This window comes from Nicotiana sylvestris, chromosome 8 (genome assembly GCF_000393655.2).
Source record: "Nicotiana sylvestris chromosome 8, ASM39365v2, whole genome shotgun sequence".
NCBI lineage: Eukaryota > Viridiplantae > Streptophyta > Magnoliopsida > Solanales > Solanaceae > Nicotiana > Nicotiana sylvestris.
This window is the reverse complement of record NC_091064.1, coordinates 19,780,344-19,796,216: the sequence shown is the minus strand read 5'-3', so window position 1 is coordinate 19,796,216 and position 15,873 is coordinate 19,780,344. Positions and strand designations below refer to the sequence as shown.

At 40.2% G+C, this 15,873-nt stretch overlaps 1 protein-coding gene across 1 annotated transcript; it reads left to right on the top strand.

Annotated features, from left to right (window-relative positions):
* The first annotated feature begins 12,174 nt into the window (after positions 1-12,174).
* LOC138874759 (uncharacterized) lies at positions 12,175-13,134 on the top strand. The gene has a single exon (XM_070153540.1). The coding sequence runs from the start codon at positions 12,175-12,177 to the stop codon at positions 13,132-13,134; it is 960 nt and encodes a 319-aa protein (XP_070009641.1).
* Positions 13,135-15,873: the final 2,739 nt, after the last annotated feature.

Genomic DNA, 15,873 nt, shown 5'->3' with positions numbered 1-15,873 from the left:
CCTCTCTCATGGGAGGATCAACCCTAGCTGCCTGTTCTCTCCAGCGGAAACCAAACTCGCGAAAGCTTTCCCCAGGCTTCTTTACGGTCCTCAGTAATGTGAGACGGTCAGGGACTATCTCGAGATTGTATTGAAAATGACTCGCGAAAGCTTCTGCTAGATCATCCCAAGTGTACAATCTGCTAGGATCTTGCCTAGTATACCATTCCAATGCCTATCCACTCAAGCTTTGACCAAAATAAGCTATCAGTAGCTCATCTTTGCCGCCTGCGCCTCTCATTTTGCTGCAAAAACCCCGCAAATGTGCCATAGGGTTACCGCGCCCTTCATATAAGTCAAACTTAGGCATCTTGAATCCTGCCGGGAGTTGGACGTCTGGGAAAGGGCATAGATCCTTGTAGGCCATGCTGACCTGATTGCCCAATCCATGCATGCTCCTGAAGGATTGCTCCAGGCTTTTGAACTTCCTCATTACTTCATCCTGCTTTGGCACCTTAACCGGCTTTTCAATCTCCGCCGGGACCTCCAAGTGTGGATTATAGGTATGGGGTTCTGGTGCATTGAATGTGGGTTCAGGGGGATAGTATTACGCATCGTGAGCCTGAAACAACGGCTCACTAGTTGATCTTTGCAGTGTGGCTAGTGTGGGTCCCATAAAGGTGGGAACATTTGGTGGTGGGAAAGGTTGATGGGGTGGTGGAGCTTGGGAATCATAAGGGATTCTCTCCTGATAATAGCGGTGATTCGGGAGGCTTGTTGAAGGGCTAGAGTGAGGGTATTCCGGCATATGCCCTGGTGTAAGAGCAGCGGGTGGTTCAGGGCTCTTTTGTACTTTAGCCAAGGCTAACTGCATCGCATTCATCTCCAATCCCATCCTCTCTATGTTCTCCATCGCTTCTTTCAACAACTGGCTTACTGGTCTTTCTTCCTCGGTACTGTTTTCTGAAGTAGTCATGATTATTGGTACATGTCCCTTGGATCTGGTCTGATAAGGGTGTGTTGCCAGAACGCTTTAACGACTAACTGTCTGGTATTTGGGAAAAACAACAAACTTGTTAGCGTTAGAGTTTAACAGATTCGGTAATAGCACGTTGGGGATGCAATGTTCCTAAGCAGTTAACCATTTCTAACATGTTTTTGCTTCAAATGCATGCGTCATCCCGGCTTGCTTTGTTTGTGCCTTTAAAGTGTTTTGGGAAACCCCCGTTTTCTCTCCATTGTTCTTTTCTTTCTTTCTTCTCTCCTTTTCTTTTTTCTTTCTTTTTTTTTTCTTTTTCTTTCTTTTTAGTGGGGGTCGAATCTTACGTGGATTGCCTACGTATCACGTCCCCGCATGAATCAGACCGGGCGTAATTCTGCCACAAAGTAAAGACGCAAAATTCTTTTGGAATCATTCAATTCATCACCAAAATTTACTATTACAAACTACTTATTTTAAACAAAGAACAACAATAGTACAGATTCCAAAATTCTTAACTTGACTCGATAAAAGAAACAAAAAACAACATATGGGAAGATAACGGACCCATAAAGTCAACAAATGAGACTCGAACTAGAGATACATTAAGGATTTCAACTTAGATGCTCGCGAGGCATCGTTCGACCTTTCCGCGGGCTTTGGTGTGAGACCTCTTTGTAAGCTTTTCAACTCATTCATGATCTTGTGAACATAGCCCATGATGGAGGCGAGTAGGGTATCACGAGGCATCTGCTCACATGCCAAGCATCTCCTGTAAATGTAGTGCCCAATCTCGTCAATCCTATCTCGGATGTTGTCCCTTTCCCTGAATAATTGCTCTATTCGCCGGTTTTTCAGTCCCAGTGCTTGAGCATTGTCGACGAGTCGATCCTGGAACCTTTCCATTTGTTTTTCCATTCTGGTCATCACATCATAACAGTGCCTTCTGTCAGCTTGGGCATCTTGGGCTTGTTTTAAGATCCGCTCCTGAAGGGTGGAGTTCATTTTCCTTAATATCCCGTTGTTCATTTCTGAATCCCTTATGACTTGTTGCAGATGCTTCCTCCGGGCCGTTGTACCTTTTGCCCATCTGACCCTCATTATTGCTATGCAAGCTTCAGATCTCTCCAAGTCCTCTCGGCTTTTGCTGACCTGACTCCTCAGCTCTTCTATCAACTTCTTATTGGACCGATTTTCTGTTGGTCACCGACATTCTTTCTGTCTTGGCGGATTCGGGCTCTCAGGGCCTTGTTTTCTTGAGTCAACTTGCTTTTCTCCCCTGTATCAGCATCAATTTGCAAGCTGCTTTAATATTTAAGCCCCTCAATTTGCTGTTTTAGTTTGCCAATCTCGACCCGATATTCTTTCTCTTTGGCTAGCCAACCCCATTGTGCTTGCAACGATTCTGCAAAGTCTGGGACGTGAGCTCTCTTAGTTGGTATTTGGTGCTCAAGTTCTCTTCTGTACCATGTGAGGTATTTTGGCGACACTTCACCCTTGACCCGATCTTGTACACAAGTATCTACTTTCAGGGTTTGACATTCATTCCAGATTCTCCGAACGACTGCTTCAGGGAACTGCCCACCGGGCCCGATTTCGACCACCTGGCTACTGAGATCCTCTTCCTTTGGGACTATTTGACATCGCCCCAACTGCCTCAATACTCTGTACGACGCATAGGTCTGAATACTTTAGAGACCCATCAACAACAAATGAGATTCGACGACTGACATGTGTATGACCTCATCTATGGGTATCCACCCAAATGCCCACTCTATCTAGTTTGTGAGACGGAACTCAGCAGAGTGACCCATTCAACGACCCCTTCTGGCAGGCTGAACCCGTCGATCCTGGTGGAAAACTCTTCTATACAAGCCTTTTGTGATGACCCATATTTCAGAAACTAAGGACAATGACATAGGTGCTCTATCATCCACATTTGTAGTAGTATATTGCATCCCTCAAAAAAACCTCTTTCGGTTTTGCAAACGGGGAGAGCGCGGAAGATGTCTGCTATTATCATCGGTGCCAGAGTGTTGTTGTCTTGTTTGAGCAAAGTGCTGACGACCCCAATGATTTTTATGTTAATTTTCCCATCCTTTCTAGGGAATACCAAAAAACCGAGAAAGGCTACCATAAAAGCAATACACCTATGTCTTTCCCATTTCAGCCGGCTTTCCCCGCTGCAGATCTTGCTCTCAGGATTGTTGAACCCTCCAAGATGACCGTACCTGTCGTACAGGAATGCCAAACTACAAAACCCTTCTAATAACTCTTGGTTGTGTACAGTTCTGCGGATCTTCACGGTGTCTAAGAACCTGTGTATAGTCACGGCCCTTGGTATAATAAGATACTGCTCTCTCATAGGGATTTTAGGACATCCAATGTACCCTGCCAGTTCCTTTAGAGTTTGTGTGAGCTCAAAGTCTGAGAAATGAAATACATTGTGTGCTGGGTCCCAAAATGAAATTAAAGCCCTTATAATGTCCCTTCGCGGATCGATGTCCAATAATCCAACCAAGTTTCCTAAGTATATCTTGACTGTGTCTCGCCCTGATTCTTCCAAGTCATTCCACCACATGCGTAAGCCGAAAGGGACTCTTTTTATAATGGCCCCAGATGAACTCTTACTCGTGCTCATTCTGCACATTTATTAAGGTGATTTAGACAAAAGCAAAAATCTTTATTTTAACTCCAAAACTATTTTTCCCATTTTCCTTAATTTTGAGAAAAGAAAGACTGATTTTCCAAATACGGCCTTTCAGCTCTTCAGGGATGAAGATTTTAAGGCTATGGGGTTTTAATCCGGCCAACAGGTAAGAAAAATGGCCAAAGGCGGCTGTTTGTGCAAAGATAGCCTTCCGGCGTCCCTTTTTGGAACATTAGGCTATTTTCGCAAAAACGACATCACCTGACTTTTTCATGAAAGCAGCAATGTTTTGTCATTTGTTTTTTTTGTTTCTTGCAAAAATAGGAAGTTGGACCCGATGAGGGTTGCCTACGTTTCTCACATCCGGTGAGAATCAAACCGACGTAGTTCGGGTAAGGAAAATTAATTAAATCACGAATCCAATTTTCTTTCTTTAAAAATCAAAATTTTGGTAGAGTTCTCACATTATTTGGACATTGGTTTTTCTTAAATGAGCAGCTCTCACCTTTTTTCTCAAAATTTCCGTTTTCACCCACCGGTCAACATGCAAATTCGAAGCAAATTAAATGTGCCAACAAACAAGATGCAGCAGGATGATCTTTTTTGTTCCAGGTTGCTTTTCCTAGACGGGCCCAACCCCTGTGTTGAGCCCCCTAAGTCAAATGCAACGTGATGCAAATAAATGTTTCCTACTAGGGATCCGGCATGAAGTCATGTTTTACTAAGTTTCACAACTGGGTTTTGTTTTAGACCTGGCTTACCCGAGCGGACAACTCGAGTCGAAGAGGGGGCTACGTACCGGGGACCCGCGGGATCGTCCGACTTTGTAACTTATCCGAGCCTCTTTCTACTTGGGCATGACACTAACAGAATAGGGAGTCTCAAACTAGTGAGCAGCATCCCCGAAGGTAAGAAGAGAAGGTTTCGGCACAGTTTATATATACAGTCAAATAATATCAAAGCGGTAACACGTATCATTGGCATATGAAGCACATATCTCATGATAATATCAGATAATAAACAAAGCCAAAAATAACATTTATTCTAAGCTCAAATTTCTAACCCTGAACCGGTGGTTCTGGTATAGAGTCCCCAGCAGAGTCGCCAGAGCTGTCACACCTCCTCTTTCCGCCCCCCGCAAGGGGTGAAAGAGTTTTTATGATTAAAGGACAATCGAAATGGGATTTATTTGTTTATTTCAGAGTCGCCACTTGGGATATTTAGGGTGTCCCAAGTCACCAATTTAATCCCGAATCGAGGAAAAGAATGACTTTGTATTACAGTCCGCGAACCAGAAATTCGGATAAGGAATTCTGTTAACCCGGGAGAAGGTGTTAGGCATTCCCGAATTCTATGGTTCTAGCACGGTCGCTCAACTGTCATATTCGGCTTAATTATCTGATTTTTATACAAATATGAACTTATGTGCAGATTTTAATTCTTTACCGCTTTCATTATTATTTATTCTTATTCTTATTATTATTTTTACAGGGAATTGCAACGTTGTAAAAATATATCTCAAACCTCGTCACAATCAATGTACCCGTGGTCGTCGACACACTTTGACTACGTTGAGATTTGGATTTGGGTCACATAAATGTGCACCCGAGTTTAAGAAAATTAAATTATTAAAGGCGCGCCTAAAGCGACTAGCGTATCATTTACTTTGGGTAGGGCCGTGAAATTTTGCTAAACGGTCCATCCCGAAGTCTAAGCAGTTTTAAAGCAACTATTTACTGAGGGCCCCGCAGTTTTATATTTTTATTCGACGAGGTTCATCTCATTCTTATTTTTTAAAGGAATTTGAAACGTCATGGACATGCATCTCAAACCACGTCACAATCAATGTACCCGTGATTAGAGACCCATTTCGATTCCGCTGAGATTTGGATTTGGGTCACATAAATGTGCACCCGAATTTAAGAGAGTAAGATTAATTAAGACACGTCCTAAAGAACTAGCGTGTTGTTATTTTGGGTAAGGTCGTGGAGTTCGCTAAGCGGCCTATCCCGAGTTCTAAGTAATTAATACATACATTTTTTGTGAGGGCCCCGCAATTTGTGCATTTTATTTGGTGAAGCTCGTCTCATTTTTATTTAAAAGGCCGTCCTATAGTGGCTATGTTTTCTATTTTTGTTTGTATCTAAAAAAAATGAAAAGGTCCTACTTTATTTACATACTTATGAGTTATCATAGTTAAGTTTCGAACGTGATTTGTTGAAAGAGGGACGTGATACGGGCAGTTCGTTTGGCAGTTATGGGCCCAGGCCCAGCGCACACTGTATGGACTGGACCTTGGCCATTCCTTTTCCGATAAGGGCCTGTTAATTCATTCAACTCAGGCCCAATATTTATAAGGCTGAAATGGGAACCGATGTTATTTTATTCTAATGGTATTGTTGCAATTTATAACGAGGCAGCCTACTAAATGAAGTGAGATTAACTAGCAATGGATAGTTCAGCACTTAACATGCGTTAGAAGATCTGCTAACCATAAACACAGCTAAAATTCAAGATATTTCTTACTGCACTATCATCTTCTTTATCTACCAGCATACATACACATTATGACATTAAGTTGCCATACATGACGTCTAGTTATACATGATGACTACCTTCATTATCCTAGAAGATATGAACAATTATACACAACTTAATGTTCAATATACAGACTATGTATGATTCAAAAAGAACAACTTCAACTCTTCCTTTTTTGTATTCATGTTTCAACTTTCAGCTTACATTGGCAGTGTATCAGTGGTGTACCTGGTATTGGGAAAAGCAAGAGAAGAAAAGGAATGATCAGTGGAAGCAATAACATACACAGCAACAACAGCAACAAGAGAGGCAGCACTCAGTAGCAAACAATCCAGCAGGCAGATTTTTAAAACCAAACAGGAATCCAGTGAACTTTCAGAAAACCCACAATACCCAGCTGAAACAGTGTTGTACCAGCAAGGAAACCAGGGGAAACTAGGCTGAAAACCTAGCAGTGTACCCAACAAAGACAGGCCAAACAGAGAGGGAAAATAGGTGCAGAGACACAGTGACTTCTGCTTGTTATGTTCAGAAATCCAGTACTCTTTTAACTCTCAACACTTAAAAATTGTCCAACCTCTGATTTCTGATTTTTCCCCTCTTAAACTCTGATGTCTAACCTTAATTTCTGATTTTTTCCTCCTGAACTCTACCTTAAATGAGCCTATTTATAGGCAGAATACAAGCAAGTCCTAGGCTGACTTGAACCCTTCAGCCTTTCCTGCCCATACCCCTTTAATTCTCATGCCTAAATGTCTTTTATTGATCCCCGCTATATTGTTGCCCATGATTGTCCTATTTGTTTTAATCAAGAGTCATGGGTGTATTATAATACTAACTTAATTACCATGTTTGTTGTTTTGTTCCCCATTGTCATTAGGTTAATAGTATTTTAATTACCACTTGACATGCTTTTAACTTAACCCCTGATTAATCTCTGTTAAATGCCAAAATTAACCTTAACAAATACATATTACTGTATTACCCTAACTTTAATAGTCAATATATAAACCCCCTGGATTTAGCTAATCACTGACTACTAACTAATCAACTTAAACTCAATACTGATTTTCAGGTTGGCCTGTCAGATTTCTACAGCTATACCCAACTCTCAGCCTAAGTTCAACCAAGGATTCGAACTCCACCAGACAAGGGTGTCAATAAAAATGGTATGAGTTTGGTCATATTGGGAGCCAATCCTGACCAACTCAAAACCAATTGATCCAATAGGCAGTTGAGAATGCAAACTAAGATCGAAGCACTGATGCAACAGGCCCGTTGATACAAGTCTCACCATAGGTAAGAGGAATAGGCTAGTAATCATATTGAAAGGAGCAGACTCCTGATTTTCTAGTTTTCAAGTGAACTCCATTGACGACACTTATTCAATCGACTATATGCACATAGTGGATAACAACAAACAGATTAAAATATAAAGACAGAGTGATTCATATATCTGGGGCAAGACAGGGACCTTAAGTATTAACTGACTATTGGACGATTTTAATCAAATCGCACACACAGTTCATCTTAATAGATTAACAAACGAACAAACGAACAAAAGAATTAACTAAATAAGAGGTCTACTTGAAGATGGACTGAACTGAAAGAAAATGACAGAAAGAATCATCAAACTAGCTAGACATGCTGACAAAACACAACTAGAAATTCAAACACTGACGGAAAGAACAAGGAAACTTATCTTGGGAGCTCAAAACAAAACGAACCAGGCTGGAACTCGGACTCGACCATTTTTTGGGGTCGAATGGACCTTAATCGAGTGTTCTCAACTGAGAACACTTAGACTAAGGTCGATTAGACCCCATATCGTCTTTCAATTCAGACAGACCTCCACTTTTGGTCCCTTTTAGGGTTCTTGGTGGTCTGATTTGGGATTCATTCAGTTCTGGTCATATTCGAATGAAACCAACAACGTTTAGGGTATGAGGGAGGTCAGGAGGTGTTGTGGTATGAGTTTGGGGTCAGTGGGTGTAGATCCAATTTTTGCTTGAATCTTCGATTGAAGATTCGAGAAGCTGTAGGGTGATTCGAGGTAAACGGTTAGTAGATTCGTGTTCAGGGTGGTTGGGTGCATCAGGGGTGTTGTTTTGGTAGCCATCAGAGTCCGGGTGGCCGGGTTTATGGTGGGGGAATCCTAAGGCGGCTATGGTTTGAGAGGGGGGGTTCTGGGGAAGAAGGTGAACAGTGTGTGAGGGGGGTTTGGTTTGGGGCGTGGGGTGATGGATTGGCCTTATATATGGGGTGGGTGGTTTAATCCTGGCCGCTGGATCAATCATGATCGATGGCCAGGATTAGGGGAGCTTATCAATACGGTGTCATTTGGTTAAGTGGGGGGGTCGGTTCGAATCCAGGCAACGGGTCGGGTTCAAAAACGGGTTGCTGAAAGGGATCTTGGACCGTTGGATTGGACTGGATGGATGGCTCAGATCAAACGCCCTATGCGGTGTCGTTTGGGGCGTCTCTAGAAGACTTGGTTTGGACTGGGTCGTGGTGTTGGTTTGGGCCTGATTTTAGTTGAATTTTTGGCCCAAATCCGATGCTTTCCCTCTTATAAATAAACAAAAATTCCTAAAAACCAAAATTAAACTACACAAACATTAATTAACACCTAACAACATTTATCACATGAATTAGTACATTAAATAAAATTACCATGACAACAAAATAGAATAAAATGCCTATTTTTTGTGATATTCACTTTTACAAACCAAATAATGGTTAATTAATTCCCAAATGTACCATTTTTCCTAAATGCATGCAACATGTATTTTTTGTATTTTCTAACTATAGCAAGGCAAGCATTTACAGACAGAACAATTATCAAAATGTCACACAAATCCTCAAAATTGTACCCGAAGGTAACTTGTTTTATTTCTTTTCCGATTTCTTTTGGAGTAGTTTCCGTGAAGCAAAAATCACGTGCTCACAATAGCTACGAATTTATTTGTCGTGGCAAGAGTATAGAATCATTTGCTATAAATGTATTAGTCATGGCAAGAGTATAAAATCATTTTGCTATAAATATAGCTACAACACAAAAATTTCATAGCAATAAGTATTAATCCTCATCCAAACATTGTCATAAGGTTTTATTGAAGAACTAAGAAAAGAAAAGACCATGAATAGTGATTCCGTCACTATTCATCGGCTATAACTCTGGCATCCGGCAAGATAAAATCACAAGATTGGTCTCAATAGAACCCCCTTCTCCTTGTGAACAATCTTCTTTTGATTTTACTTTCAAATCTATAACCAATTTTCCTAGATCTTAAACTCCTAGATTTTCGTGTTACTGTAGCATCAACTATTTGCAAGCTTATATGTTTCTGTTATTATAACGTAAAGTATGAGTGTTGAAGAAAAATTTGGATGCTTTATTTTAATCGCGTGTCACAGGTTTGAAGCCAAATTCAACAACAGATCTTAAAAAAAAATTCGGAACCACTGTAGCATCGAATTAGCAAAATCTGCTGCATTTATTGTCAAAGATATTTAGGTGCTAAAGAATTATCATTGGTGCAAGACATTGTTGTAGAAATAATCTGGGTTGATCTATGTTATTTCAAGATTTTTTGAAGATACACGTTTGAGTTGGGAAGATCACTCCTCCTTCACGTAGTGCTTCCATGGCCACTATGGCCAGTGGCCAGCTACCCTCACATGCTGGGCCACCTCCTCAACCACCCCCTAACATCACACAGCCAGGCACGACAACAAATCCAAATCCAATGGATTATGCAAATGCAGTAAAACCTATACCCAGCACTTCCACTGTGCAAGATAGAGCATCAGTTGATCCTATCCCCACTAGACAAGCCCAATTCTTTCAAGGACAACCAACGGTATGCTTTACAGAATCAGAAGTTGAACGTATGAACTATATTGAAGGACTGCAACAGGCAGTTGTGTGCAAATTTTCATACGAATGGCCATATATCAATGAAATACGTCGAATTGTACCTAGTGTGGTATCAAAGCTGAATGCAACATTGGATATCTTCGTGACAGGCACATTTTGATTCTCTTTTCATTATGGAAAGATTACGTAGATTTCTCGTCAAAAGGTGTGTACTATGTTAAGGATAAGCATGGGGATGAATATCAACTGAGAACATTGATCTATGATGCAAAATTTAAAGTTGGAGAGGAGACACCTAAGGTAATGGCTTGGATTTCATTCCCTAATTTGCTGCCTACCTATTTTGTCAGAGAATGCTTGTTCTCTCTAGCTTCTGCTGTAGGTAAACCCCTTCACTTGGATTTGGCTACTATCAAGAAAACTAGACCTAGCTGTGCTCGTGTTAAAGTGTTGGTGGATCTGCTAGCTGACCTCCCAAAGAAAGTTCGAATGGACATTGTCAATGACGTAAATGGGGATGTAAGAACTGAATGGGTAACCATTAACTGTGATTATTTGCCAAAGTACTGTAAAGAGTGCAAGTTACAAGGCCATGACATGCTTGAATGTTGGAGAAGTAATCCTGATTTAAGGGAAAGCAAAAATGTCCAGCAGAAGAAAAATGTCGAAAATGTGAAACAAGGCAATAATAAACCTGCAAAACATGATGCTCCCTTAATGATCCTTACTGGTGGTAAGGTAGTTGGTAATGCAGGCCCTCAATGGAAGGAAGTTCGCGATAATATGGGGACTAAACAAAGGCAAACAATCTGAAGGTACTACTGCAGAAGGGAAAGAAATAGTTCTTGTTAACAATACAGCTGTGACAAAACAAATACAAACAACCAACCAATTTGCAGTGCTAGAAATTGAAAATGGTGAGATTAATGAAGGTAACCAATTGGCAGTTGTGGAGGAAATTCCAGTTCGAAAAACCACTGGAAACAATGATATTCAGCAAAATAACTCCACAACAGGTGTAGAGAATGAGGTAGAGGAGCAGGAATTTGATTTTTCAACAAGAGAAATAGTACAAAAGGTAACTTCTCCTAGCTCATCTAGGAGACAATCATCCAAGACACAACCCAAGAAACTGAATCCTACAACACCTACTTTCAATCCTACAGCAATAAAAAATCATGCAGCAAATAGGGAATCAACAGCTCATTGTGTACAAAAAGATTTGGGAAATGAGCAACATTTTCACAATGAGTCAACTGCCCATTGGGTCCAAAAAGCATTCAAAAATAATGTAGTTCAAGTCAATACTTCATGTCAAGACATTCCTTCATAGGACACCAATGTTGAATAACAATTAGTAAACAGCAAAGAAAATGAATTTGTTGAAGATACAGATTTTGAGAAATTCAGGACCAATGAAAAAGAAAAATAGGCAGGAGGGAGATTATGGATCAACCAAACAGAGGAAGACTTAGCAGATGGTCAAATTCCAGATACAATCCATAGTGATGAAGAATTTGGAGGAAATCAAGTGGAAGATGAGGATCAAATTGTTAATTGTAATGCCAATGTAATCAATATTCAAAGCATCAGCGAATGCACAAATGCAGTAACAGAAAAGACAAAAGAGGGGAAAATTAATATTATTGATCCAGGAGGGACTTCACATAATGTTGTTAGTAATGCCTTGAAAGAAGCTGAAAATGCAAACCAGAAACAAGATGAGAATGCAGACAAGAACCGAGCTATGACAGTGCAGGTTTATGCAAGAAGTACTGTTCCATTGAGCATCGTGCAGGATGTAGCAGGAAGTAACGTTCCATTGAATAATATAATGTTGTTGACCAATGAACATGCTGAAAAAGATGCAGAACTTGTCAACCAGGCAGAGGATATTGTTATATCAAAAGAAGCAGTAGAAGCACATGATCAAGTTAACCACGCAGAACTTAAAGGTAGGTACATGGATGAGGAATTCACTGTACAAAATTTCCTTAATGTAGCCAAGCAGGGAGATCTGTCGCCAAGGCTTATTGAACTAGTAAAATCTGCAATAAAGGGAAAAAAGAAACAGTCAAAAGAGACTTCTATTGTCCCAGTTAGTAGAGTACAAACAAGGAGAACACTGTCCAAATCCCAAAACATTTAATGGATACCATTATATGGAATGCCAAGTCAGTAAACACAATGCAAGCATTTGAAAGCATGATTACAATGCACAGAAAACATCATTTTGAGTTCATAAGAATCCTTGAGCCTATGCAACAGTCTCACAAAATGGAGAGGTATAGAGCAAGAATTTGTTTGGCACAGGCTGTGGTGCAAGTGTCAAACAAGATTTGGGCTTTTCTTGATGAAATTTTTGAGGTTACTATTTTATATAACATGACTCAACAGCTGACTTTGAGATTGATGCACTCTGAAACACATGTTGAGCTCATCCTTACACTAGTCTATGCCAAATATGATCGCACTGAAAGAATAGAACTATGGGATACGTTGTATGCAATGGCATCAGATATGACAGTACCTTGGCTAGTTGGAGGAGACTTTAAGGTGATATGGGATGAGGAAGAGAAATATGGGGGATTGCCAGTTTCTCTCATTGAAGTAGATGACTTCAGACACTGCATCAATACCTGCAACTTGACAGACTTGGGTTTTAAAGGAAGCATATTTACATGGTGGAATGGAATATCAGAGGAGGAGTGCATTTTTAAAAGATTGGATAGATGTTTTGGCAATAATGAATTGCAACAGACCTTTCCTGGATTGGAGATAACTCACCTATCCAAAATTGGGTCTGATCATTGCTCAATGCTGCTAAAATGTGATATAGAAACTACGCCAATTAAGAAATCATTCAGATTTCTTAACTTCTGGACGAAGCATGAAACCTTCAAAGATGTAGTAAAGGAGAATTGGAATGCTGATTTTAGTGCTAACCCTTTTTGCATTTTTAACTACAAGTTAAAGAAGCTTAAACAAGCACTATCTACCTGGAGTAGAGCTACATATGGGGATATATTCCAGAAGATTGCAAGCCTTGAGGAGGTGGTCATGGTTCATGAAAGACAATTTGAAGTCAATCCTACACAGATGAATTGATAAAGATTACAACAAGTCCAAGCTGAAATGATTAAATATCTTGCATTAGAAGAAGAATTCTGGAGACAAAAAGCTGGCATGTTATGGTTCAAAGATGGCGATAGAAACACTAAATTCTTCCATGCCCAAGTTAATGAGAGAAGGAAGAGACTGAAATTATCAAGGATCCAGAATAGCCTTGGTAACTGGATTGAAGAAGATCACTTAATAGTAGAAGAAGCAATAAAGTTCTACAAGGATCAAGTTACAGAGAGTGCAGTTCCAAATGATTTTTATATTCTAAATCATGTATTCAATGGTAGATAGTGATCAACATGAAAGATTGATGGCTTTGCCTTCCAATAATAAGTGAAGAGCGTAGTTATGGGGTTGAATGGGGACTCAGCTGGTGGACCGGATTGATTCACTGGAGCCTTTTACCAAACATGCTGGGAAATTATTGAAGAAGATGTAGTAAGTATGGTCAAGGCTTTCTTTTGCAGTCAGAAGTTGACAAAGAGTGTGACACACACAAACCTGGTTTTATTACCAAAGAAAAAAGAAGTTATGACCTTTTGCAGACATGAGACCAATCAGTCTTAGCAACTTTGCTAACAAGATTTTCTCTAGGATTATTCATGAGAGGTTGGTTGAATTATTACCAAACATAATCTCAGAGGAACAGACAGGTTTTGTGAAGCGCAGAAGCATAGTTGAGAACGTACTGCTAATTCAAGAAATCATTAAGGATATCAGGTTGAGAACAAAAGCAGGTCCAAATGTTGTGATTAAGCTTGATATGACAAAAGCCTACGATAGGCTATCATGGCTATTCATCACCAAACTACTAAGAAAAATGGGATTTCCTGAAGCTCTTATTGGCTTGATCTTTGATTTGATTGGGAACAATTGGTACTCTATTATTATAAATGGTTAGCCTAATGGTTTTTTCAAATCATCGAGGGAAGTTAAACAGGGTGACCCTTTGTCACCAACTCTATTCATTCTAGCAGCAGAAGCACTTTCTCGGGGATTGAATTCACTACACACTAACCTGTATTTCTGTGGATTTGGAATGCCAAAATGGAGCCCAAAAATAAATCATCTATCATACGCTGATGATACGATCATTTTCTGCTCTTCTGATGAAACTTCATTGAGACTTGTGATGGAGGTTTTGCAAGCTTATGAATCATCATCTGGTCAACTGTGAACAAAGCCAAATCAGCCATATACCTGCATCATTTAACGAATAATGAGGTGATTAACAAGGTGGAAAGGATTACAGGTATACGAAGACAATGTTTCCCTATGACCTATCTTGGTTGTCCTATTTTTTATGCAAGAAGAAGGGGAGACTATTACCAGGGATTAAATCACCAAGGTTATAGACAAACTGCAGTCATGGAAAGGCAAACTCCTTTCTATAGGAGGCAGAGCTGTTTTGATTGCAAATGTCCTGCAGAGTATCCCAATTCATATGTTGTCAGCAGTTAATCCACCAAGTTATGTGATCAACAAATTACATAGCATTTTGCCAAGTTTTTTTGGAGCAGCAATATGGGAGGCAGCACTAGACATTGGGCGTCTTGGACTAACCTTTGTATGCCTTATGAGGAGGGCGGCATAGGTTTCAGGTCCCTACATGATGTATCCAAGGCACTATTCTACAAATTATGGTGGAATTTCAGGACTAAGCCCAGTTTGTGGAGTTCTTTTATGAGTCAAAAGTACTGCAAGAAACTGAATACAGTAATTGTACCTTGGAAGCATGGATCCCACGTGTGGAGAAAAATGCTAGAATGTAGGGACTTGATTGAGCATCAAATCTACTGGAAACTGAGAATGTGATCAGCTCTATTTTGGTACGACAATTGGACTAAGATGGGAGCCTTATATTTTCAAGTACCTGCAGAGTTTGGTATCGATGATGATATTCATAATGTCAATGATCTGGTTGAAAATGATATGTGGAATGTGGATAAAATGTTTGAGAGCCTACCAGAAGATTTGGCACACCACATTGTGCAGAATATTAGACCACCAACTGAAAGTTCACAGTTAGATACTCCTTTCTGGATGCTTGAAACAAGGGGACATTTTACAGTAAAGTCTGCATGGGATTACCTGCGAAGAAGAGCCAACCCAAGATTAGCTTACAAGATGATATGGGTAAAAGGTTTACCTTTCAAGATATCCTTCTTCCTGTGGATGGTGTGGAAAGCCAAACTGCCATTTGATGATTTCTTGCGTAAACTAGGATACTCCATGCCATCTAAATGTTGGTGCTGTGCTGATCCTAAGGAGGAGTCATTACTACATTTGTTCTTCACATCCAATGCAGCTAGAAGTGTTTGGACTTACTTCCCGAGGAGAGCATGAATTGCATTAGATGGGTTGTCATAACATCAAGCAATTACAAAGTGTTGGACAACACCAGTTGTACCTAGATTGAAGCTAGTGTTACAAGCTCTACCTGTATGCATTGTATGGGAACTTTGGAAGAGAAGAAACAGTTTGAAATATGGAGAAGCAGTGTCAGTGAGCAGAGTTATTTACCAGGTGTCATCTACTATGCAAGCTCTGGTCCAACTGAAAAAGCCTGGACTACATGTGCCTCACAAGTGGCTGGGCTTACTGACAATGATGGAGCAATAAACACCTCGACTGAAATATGATAAAGTGTTATGGGAATTTCCTTCAAGAGGATGGATCAAAGTAAATACGGATGGAGCATGTAGAGGGAACCCATGGAGGAGT